This window comes from Bubalus bubalis, chromosome 14 (genome assembly GCF_019923935.1).
Source record: "Bubalus bubalis isolate 160015118507 breed Murrah chromosome 14, NDDB_SH_1, whole genome shotgun sequence".
NCBI lineage: Eukaryota > Metazoa > Chordata > Mammalia > Artiodactyla > Bovidae > Bubalus > Bubalus bubalis.
This window is the reverse complement of record NC_059170.1, coordinates 9,176,860-9,187,041: the sequence shown is the minus strand read 5'-3', so window position 1 is coordinate 9,187,041 and position 10,182 is coordinate 9,176,860. Positions and strand designations below refer to the sequence as shown.

General features: G+C 46.4%; 1 protein-coding gene across 3 annotated transcripts in view; it reads left to right on the top strand.

Annotated features, from left to right (window-relative positions):
* Nucleotides 1–1,521: 1,521 nt before the first annotated feature.
* Nucleotides 1,522–10,182, top strand: part of LOC102392022 (pancreatic trypsin inhibitor-like) — a 33,473-nt gene continuing 24,812 nt past the window's right edge. For all 3 annotated transcript variants that reach the window (XM_044927590.2, XM_025264728.3, XM_044927591.2), the window contains exon 1: nt 1,522–1,693. In XM_044927590.2, the coding sequence (XP_044783525.2) occupies nt 1,537–1,693 (157 nt within the window). In that variant the 5' untranslated portion in view covers nt 1,522–1,536. The remainder of the gene's footprint in view (nt 1,694–10,182) is intronic.

Below are 10,182 nucleotides of genomic sequence, written 5' to 3'. Positions count from 1 at the left end.
ATCTTCAGTTCAAAATAACCCACACACCATGTGGCCTGTTTGCAGGGGAGTGCATAACCTGTTTCATCTCACTGTGAAACATGCAGTCATCACACCCTGGGATCCAACATCTCAGCTGAGTTTATCTCCAGCATAAAATAAGCATTGAGGTCTAAATGGAATATTGGTGGTGGTGGTTTAGTCTCTAAGTTGTGTCCGACTATTTCGACCCCATGGACTGTAGCCCGCCAAGCTCCTCTGTCCATGGGATTCTCCAGGCAGGAATACTGGAGTGGGTTGCTATTCCTTTTTCCAGGGTATCTTCCTGACCCAGGGATTGAACCCATGTCTCCTGCATTGCAGGCAGATTCTTTACTGAGTAAGCCACCAGGGAAGCACCAATGGAATATTACTCAGCCCTTAAAAAAAGAATGAAATAATGCCATTTGCAGCAACATGGATGGGCCTAAAAAGTGTCATAATGAGTAAAGAAAGTCAGAGAAGGAAAAATACTGTATGACATCCCCTATATGTGGACTCTAAAATGAAAGGATACAAACGAACTTACTTACAAAACAGAAACAGACGCACAGACTTGGAGCACAAGCTTACGGTTGTATGGGAAGGATGGGCGGAAGGACAGTTAGGGAGTTTGCGATGGACATGTACACACCACTATATTTAAGACGGATAACTAGCAAGGACCTACTGTATATTACATGGAACTCTGCTCAATATTGTGTAGCAGCCTGGATGGGAGGGGAGTTTGTGGGGAGAATGGATGCATATGTATATACAGCTGAAACTCTACACTGTCCACCTGAAACTATCACAACATTGTTTGTTGTACCCCAATCTAAAATAAAAAGTTAAAACAAAAACGAATTGATGTTTTCATCTTCCAAGGGTGTTTGCCACTGCTTTGAAGGTCCTGGCAATTCACTCGAATCTAGACCCAAGGGTCTCAATAGTAACTGGGTGGGGGGACATAGTCTTGTAGATACACACTTGTGCATGCTGCATGGTGTGGTGCCAGCACATGGAAATCTAATGGATCACTTCATCCTCAGGGAGTGGGGAGGGACTCGTGTTTATTTTTTGCAACAGAAGACAAATGCTTCCAGTGTGCAGGTTAAGGGGAGAGAATGTGGGCTTTTCTGAGAGTCAGCCCTTCCTGATCTTGGCTCCTCTTTCACATTCTCAAGATTCAGCTTTTCTCTGCCTGCTACGGCTCCTGCAGGCTGGCTTTCAAAGTGCGGTTCTGAGGACCATTTAATAGGAGAGGAAATGACCTGGGGACAGACCTGTAACAGGGAGCCTGTTAGGAATGCTGCTTCTCAGGCCTCACCTAGACCTGGGGAATCAGAATATGTATTTATTTCCACAAGACCCGCTGGGGGAGTGAAGTCTGAGAAGTGCTGTTACTGGGCATTGGGCCCCAGCAGGCAGATGCGGGAATAAGCCTGGTTAGGTGGGAAGCTCAAGCATGAAGAGGACTGACCCCAGCCCCTCCCCTTTCCCCACTTCCCTCCTCATCGCCTGATCCCACCCCTCAGCATGGGTGTGAAAAGCCCAGTCTGCCCCCAGCATCCTCAGGAGCCCTCCTGCAAGGCCACGAAGATGAGCCGTCTCTGCCTCTCTGCAGCCCTTCTGGTCCTCCTGGGCACCCTGGTGGCCGGTACCCCAGAGGGTGACGACAGCAACAAGGATGATGGTAAGTCCCAGCTCCTGTCTCCTCTTCAGACCGGGTGGGAGGGAAAAGGGGAGTCCTTGGAAGGGGCTGCAGAACAGGCATGGGGTGAGTGTTATCAACCCTCTCTGGATTTCTCCTGGGAAACTGGGCAGTTTTCACTCTAGGGACATTTCATGACTCTCAAAAAGAAAAGCATTATGTCTTCAGCTTAAAAAATTATCCTGCATAACTCTACCAGATCAGGTGCCCCATCTCTGAGACTCTCTATTCCTGGTCACTGCCTGTCACGCAACAAAAAGATCACTATTTGATCCTTGTCTGGGTTTATGGTCCAGGTCTCCTAAAACCCTTGGAATTTGCTGCCTTTTGTATGTTAAGGAAAGTGAAGTTGTTCAGTCATGTCTGACTCTTTGTGACCCCATGGACTGTAGCTTAACAGGCTGCTCCATCCATGGGATTTTCCAGGCAAGAATACTGGAGTGGGTTGCCATTTCCTTCTCCAGGAGATCTTCCCAATCCAAGGATCGAACCCAGGTCTCCCGTATTGTAGACAGACGCTTTACCCTCTGAGCCCTCAATAGCTTATGGGTGGGACTGGTCTCCAGGACATTCCATCAGGTGATCTGAGGATTAGAATTTTCTGCCCCCAGCTCCTCCGTGGGGAGGGGAGGGTACTGGGTTAGAAGTCAAGTCACCAGCAGCTAATGAGTCAATTCATTTGCCAACCCAGTAAATAAAAACCCCTAAACATGGGAATTGCAGAGCTTCCTGGATGGGAAACATTCAAGAGGGCTTTTCTCTAATAGCAGAGATCAGGCTTCTCACTGCGGTGGTTTCTCTTGTTGCAGAGCACAGGCTAGGGCACTCGGGCTTCAGAAGTTAGGGCACTTGGGCTCAGTAGCTGTGGCTCCTGGGCTCTAGAACGCAGGCTCAGTAGCCGTGCCGCATGGGCTTAGCTGCCTCGTGGCACGTGGAATCTTCCCAGGTAAGGGATCAAACCCTTGTCTCCTGCATTGGCAGGAGGGTTCTTTTACCACTCATCCACCAGGGAAGCTCCTGAGTTTTATCCTTTATTTTATCCTTTATCCAGTAAATAAAAGACTTTCCTGAGTTGTGTGAGTCGTTCTAGTCAATTATTGAAACTTGAGAGTGGAAGCCTCACAGCCCCTGAATTTCTAGCCAGTGGCTGAGAGGTCTGTGGGACCCCAGGGACATGTAGCTGGCATCTGAAGTGGGGCCGTCTTGTGAGGTTGAGCCCTCACCCTGTGGAGTCAGGGCTAACTCTGCAGATTTAGAGTCTGAAGTGAGTTGACTTAGGGGACACCGCATTGGTCTGGAGAATTGGTTGGTGTTGGAAGAGATACCCCATGTTTGATGTACAGAAGAAACCCAGACTCGTATATCCCTGGGCTTTGATGGCTGGAAGGAGGCTCAAGTACAGGTGAGTAAAAGTGGAGGGCAGTGTTCCCAGAAACTCTTACCAGTTACCTAGATTGTAACAATTCCCTGCTGACGGCAGGTGCTTTTACATGGGTGCTTTCATGTGGGTTGTAACAGGACTGTACATTGACCCGACCTTACCACTCACCTGCTCTGTGACCTGAGGTCATCACTTTGCTGCAGTTTCCTTACCTGTACAAGGGAAAACTACCAAACAAGTTCTTGCAATGAATTATCAATCATGAATATAGAGGTTTTTTTTTCACACTTCACACCTGATAATGTCCATTTTCCACCAACATGTCTTAGTCTGAAGAATTTTTGTCTACTTACCCCCAAGAAAAAAATATGTAGGGGTCAAATAATGATATTATTGGGCTTCCCAGTGGCTCAGCTGTAAATAATCCACCTGGAATATAGGAGACATGGAAATGTGGGTTTGATCCCTGGGTCAGGAAGATCCCCTAGAGGAGGAAATGGCAACCCACTCCAGTATTCTTGCCCAGAAAATTCCATGAACAGAAGAGCCTGGCAGGCTACAGTCCATGGGATGGCAAAGACTCGGATACGATTGAGTGTTTCAACAACAGTGATATTATTTCTCCATTATTATTGCAAAAATGCAACACTTCCATGACTTTGCTCATGGGGACAAGGTTATACTTCTCTCAGGCTGTTAGAAATTTGTGATGACTCAAGGCCCTTCCCTTTATTCCCATGTCTATTATTTTATCATCATCTCAGGATACGGAATGTTGGAGTAGATTCATAGTTTTCTAGATGTGCTGCTACCGAAGGTAAGTCCATGTGCCTGACTCACAGTGAGGCTAAGCAAACCGAGAAGTCTGAGTTTGGGGCCGAGAAAGGTTTATTGCAGGGCTATGCAAGGAGACTAGAGCGGCTCAGGCCTTAAAAACCCCTAACTCCCCCAGAGAGAAGCTTTTACATGCAAGATTCGGGGTGAAAGCTGTAGATGTGTGATTGTGTGACTTTCTTCTGCATGGTTGGTGTTCCAAGAACTTTGTGCTCAGCCAGAAGTTCCCTTCCTCCACCGGGGTGGGGAATTTAGTTGTCGCAAAGGAACTCAAAGATACTGATAAGTATATTCCTTCTAGAGGAGCCTGGACCCGACCGCGCCCTGCCCCATTGTGCACTATCGTTCATTGACTGCTTCTCCTTTGTTTCTGGTTCCCGTCCCTTCCTTGATTAGCAACTGCTTGAATCTTTGGTATTCCTTTAGTATTCCAGAAAGTCTAGGAGGCTGAAGCCTTTTTCCTGCAAATAAGAAACAAACTGGGGACATGGAAAGTCTTTCGTGCCCGGAAGCCCAGAACTCCATAAGCTCCTGCCCAGCTTCAGACATTTCACTAACAGGAATTTAATTCTATTCATTCTACTCAATGACTGCAGCCAGCAGAAGCATGAGGTGGGAGATTCATTCACTTGACAAATATTTATCAAGGCCCGGCAAACCATTGTTGTTGGTGTGAGGACACACCTATGAACAAAATGTAGCACAAGAACCAGTAGCAGTCTAGAAGAGAGACAGACAATTGAGTAGGTGAAATACTATGGCAGTTCATGACAAGTGTTTTGATTGTAGAGATTGATGGGGGAAAGGAATCCATGCTCTTTCTGCAGACCAGTTAACAAAACCCTCAGTGATAAGGAGGTGTTTGATAGGCAGCCAGGACCAGGGTGGCTGGAGCTGAGTTGGTGGAGCAGAGGGGAGAGGAAGGGGATAAGGCAGAGAGGCCATGGGGGAAGGTCGTGAGGTGCTTCCTAAGGTTTTACAAGAATCAGAATTTGACTCTGAGAGAGCTGGGGAGTCACTGAGATTCGGAGTGGTCACAGGAGCCACGGGTAGGACTCAAGTTAAGACTGCATCCCTGCGGCTGCAGTGCAGAGAGTGGCCTCTAGGGGGCGAAGGGCAGAGACCGGCCCAGTGAGAGCTGCTGCAGTGGTCGGTCCAGTGAGCCAGGACGGAGTGTGTAGCCCAGTTATTTCTTGGGTTGACTCCAGTTCCCTTGAATAACATGAATGGCTTGCCCATTTGAGGATAATTCTGTTCCTTAATTAAACAATTAAGCATCTTTGCTGTTTTCTGATACACAAATGCATTAGTATATGTTCCTTATACTAGAAAAACGGTCATTATAATAGTTTTATACATAAAACTTAGAAAATAAAAATATCAAGGGACTTCCCTGGTGGTCCAGTGGCTAAGGCTTCAACAGGGGGCATGAGTTCAACCTCTGGTCAAGGAACTAGATCCCATATGCTGCAAGTAGAGATCTTGAGTGCCTCAACAAAGACCTGGCACAGCCAAATAAATACAGTAGCGAGAAAAAGACAAATAAAATAAAAAGAAAAAAAAAGAAAAATAAATACAGTAGCGACGACATGGAAGCATCTTAGATGTCCATCAGCAGAGGAATGGATAAGGAAGTTGTGGTACATATACACAATGGAATATTACTCAGCTGTAAAAAGGAACAGGTACAAGTCAGTTCTAATGAAGTAGATGAACCTAGAGCCTTTATACAGAGTGAAGTCAGAAAGAGAAAGACAAATATCATATGTTAACACATATATGTGGAATCTAGAAAGACAGTGCTGATGATCCTATTTGTGGGGCAGCAAGGGTGACACAAACATAAAGAACAGACTTTTGGACACAGTGGGAGAAGGAGAGGGTGGGATGATGTGAGAGAAGAGTATTGAAACATACACATTACCGTATGTAAGCTAGATAGCCAGCGGGAGTATGACGTAAGATGCAGGGAACCCCAAGCCAGTAACAATCTAGAGGGGTGGGATGGGGAAGGAGGTGGGAAGGGGGTTCAAGAGGGAGGGGATATATGTATACCTATGGCCAAGTCATGTTGATATCTGGCAAAAATCACCACAATAGTATTAAGTAATTATCCTTTAATTAAAAAAAAATGTTAAGGGTAAATCAAGATTTCAAATCTTGCAACCCAAAGATTAGGGATAAATCCTTCTACTTTGAGATCTTAATGTACATGAACTCACAACCTTGTTCATCCAGAGATGAGGCGGGAACAATGCAGCATAAGGCAGAGCTTGGGGCTTGCCCAGTAGCTCAGTGGTAAAGACTCCACCTGCCAGTGCAGGAGATGTAAGAGACTCGGATTCAATCCCTGGGTTGGGAAGATCCCCTGGAGAAGGAAATGGATACCCACTCCAGTACTTTTGCCTGGAGAATCCCATGGACAGAGAGGAGACTGGCAGGCTATGGTCCATAGGATCGCAAAGAGTCAAACACAACTGAAGCGACTTAGCATCTCGCATCATCTAGGCAGAGCTACCCCACAGGTAGGGCTGCCCTCCGGAAGCACAGCCTTCCCTTTCCTCAACTCCTCAGCCTCCAGAGAGGACAGACTCCACCTCTGCCACAGGGCTGTGATTTGGGTGAGGTGAGTGAGGCACTCACTCAGCCCAGGATTGATAGATCATGCTATGCTATGCTATGCTAAGTCACTTCAGTCGTGTCCAACTCTGTGTGACCCCATAGACGGCAGCCTACCAGGCTCCCCTGTCCCTGGGATTCTCCAGGCAAGAACACTGGAGTGGGTTGCCATTTCCTTCTCCAATGCATGAAAGTGAAAAGTGAAAGTGAAGTCGCTCAGTCATGTCCGACTCTTAGCGACCCCATGGACTGCAGCCTACCAGGCTCCTCCGTCCCATGGGATTTTCCAGGCAAGAGTACTGGAGTGGGGTGCCATTGCCTTCTCCTGATAGATCATAATTGATTGCAATGTTGCTCTTGAGTCGATCAGTCTTGTCCAACTCTTTGTGACTCCATGGACTGTAGCCTACCAGGTTTCTCTGTTCATGGGGTTTTTTTCCCAGGCAAGAATACTCAAGTGGGTTGCCATTTCCTTCACCAAGGGATCTTCCCAACCCAGGAATCGAACCCTAGTCTCCTGCATTGCAGGCATATTTTTTACCACTGACCCAATATGAAAGTTTTAAATGAAAAGGAGGTGACCCTTCACTTGCTTGACCTGCCTCTTTTCTTCACCCCAACCCTGGTCCTGCTCAGCTGGGACCAAGAGTTTTACACTGAGACTTGAATACACCTCATTCCCAATTTCAAGTGAAATTGTTATCTTCTACCAGATATAACTTGCTATTTCAAAGAGGAAACTCTTCTTTTAAATAGAGAATTGCCATTCTTTAGGCTTTAAGAAAGCAACTTTCTAATTGATGCAAAGGTTTTCTCATAAATGAGAGCTTTCTCTCTTCTCTCTGGGCATTTATGTGATCCTTTTTAGTCTGAGTTTCACAGGCTTTTCTTTTTAGTGTTTATTGGATGGTTTATTTAAGGGATCAAGAAGTCTGTGGATGTATAAACATATTGAATAACTCAGAGACTTTTGAGTTCCCATCTTAAATGTCCATCAAGATAGTTTACATTTTGACAACTTATGTCTAAACTATATATTAATTTTCCTATTTCTGAACCAATACATATTTTAAAACATTGCGTAGAATAAGTATGAGTTCTTGATATGCTTGGGTGTTAAAATGAAGGTATTTACTTAATCTGAGGCTCCAAAAAAGAAGCATCATGTTTCCTAGTGTTGGGAAAACTGGCTGTGTTGGTGTCCAGGGTGGTCCCTGGGGACTTCTCTATTGTGTATCAATGCTGCTGCTGCTACTGCTAAGTCACTTCAGTCGTGTCTGACTCTGTGCGACCCAATGGATGGCAGCCCACCAGGCTCCCACCTCCCTCAGATTCTCCAGGCAAGAACACTGGAGTGGGTTGCCATTTCCTTCTCCAATGCATGAAAGTGAAAAGTGAAAATGAAGTCGCTCAGTCGTATCTGACTCTTCGAGACACCATGGACTGCAGCCTACCAGGCTCCTCCATCCATGGGATTTTCCAGGCAAGAGTACTGGAGTGGGGTGCCATTGCCTTAGGAGAAGTTTAAAGGGCTTTAATGGGCAATTGTGTCCACGAGTGATTTTTAGGTTGGATGCTGCCCTGGAAAATTAAATTAAATTTAATGAGCACATCTAACAATTACTGTAATAACTAGTGTTTATTGAGTATTGATTGATTACCAGTTACTTGACAGACATCATCGCTAATTCTCTCAACAAGTCCCTGAGGTTGGGGTTATTATGCTCATTTCGATGATGACGATGCTGTGGCTCAGAGTGGTTACTTGTCTCACCTCAGGTCACACAGCCAAAGAGTGGCTCCTCTAAGACTTTAAAGAATATAGTCTAGGGGCCTGCACTAGATGTTCCTTGAGACTTGGGTGTACTGGGATAGGAAGGGGTGGGAAAATGACTCTGAGGGGTGGGCAGTGAGAGGGCTGAGGATGGGGCTTTACCCAAAACCCAGATTTCTTCTAAGTTTTCCTTTGAAAGAAGGGATCTGTTGCTAAAAAGGAATTGACACCCAAATCCTCAAGGCAGGATGGAGTGCTTTTACTCCACAATACATACTCTTCAACCATTTTCTGATGTCAATAAATATTCTTGTACAGCATTACTTATAAAAATTGTGGTATATTTTATTTTAAATATGTCTTCTTTCATAATTGCAAAAGGAATACATGCTCACAGGAACTCGAGAGGATATAAAGATGTGTAAGGAAAGTTTTTAAGACTCCTCGTCTTGCTGTGTGTTTGTTTTCCCAAGCCATCAACCAATTGTCCAGTTCTCAGGAACACTGACTGGCTGTCTTTGCATCATACCAGTTCTGACGCTAGCAACCTGGAAATAGTGTCAGATTCCACCAGTTAATGACTGTGGCCCACAAGTCTCCTCCCATCTTCAGGCTCCAATTACAGGTCCAGCCTGTCACTCATGCTTCTACCAGCAGCCGTATATCAGAGTTTCCCACGAACTCCTGGAGTTAAGTGAGTTTGCTAGAGCAGCACAGACTTGGGGAAACATTTTACTTACAAGATTAACAGTTTATCAGGGCTTCCCTGGTAGCTCAGTGGTAAAGAATCTGCCTGCAATGCAGAAGCCCCAGGAGATGCAGGTTCGATCCCTGGATCTGGAAGATCCCCTGGAGGAGGGTTTGGCAACCCGCTCCAGTATTCTTGCATGGAGAACCCCATGGACAAAGGAACTGTGCAGGCTACACTCCATAGCGTCGCAAAGAGTCGAACACAACTGAAGCAACGTAGCACGCAGGCACGCACTGCTGCTGCTGCTGCTGCTAAGTCGCTTCAGTCGTGTCCAACTCTGTGCAACCCCATAGACGGCAGCCCACCAGGCCCCGCCGTCCCTGGGATTCTCCATGCACGCACTAGCTTCTCATAAAAGGATATAATTCAGGACAACCATATGGAAAGGTTGCACAAGGCAGGATATGGAGAAAGGGCACAGAGCTTCCATGCTATCTCGTTGCTCATATTCCCTGAACCTGCTCCTGTTTACCAACCTGGAAACTCTTCAGATGCAGTCCTTCTGTGTTTTTGCTGGAGGCTTCCTCATGCAGTCACGATGACTGTGTCATGACTCACATAATCTGTGGCTCAGACGGTAAAGCGTGGCTTTACCCTGATGGCTCAGATGGTAAAGTGTCTGCCTACAATGCGGGTAGACCCAGGTTCAATCCCTGGGTCAAGACCCCCTGGAGAAGGGAATGTCAACCCACGCCAGTACTCTTGCCTGGAAAATCCCATGGATGGAGGAGCCTGGCAGGCTACAGTCCAGGGGGTCACAAAGAGTCAGACACGACTGAGTAACTTGACTTACACTTTCCTCAGATAGTCATGATTGATTAAATCATGAACTATTCGGTTCAGTTCAGTTCAGTCACTCAGTCGTGTCCGACTCTTCGTGACCCCATGAATCGCAGCACGCCAGGCCTCCCTGTCCATCACCAACTCCCGGAGTTCACTCAGATTCATGTCCATCGAGTCAGTGATGCCATCCAGCCATCTCATCCTCTGTCGTCCCCTTCTCCTCCTGCCCTCAATCCCTCCCAGCATCAGAGTCTTTTCCAAGAATCAACTCTTCGCATGAGGTGGCCAAAGTACTGGAGTTTCAGCTTCAGCATCATTCCTTCCAAAGA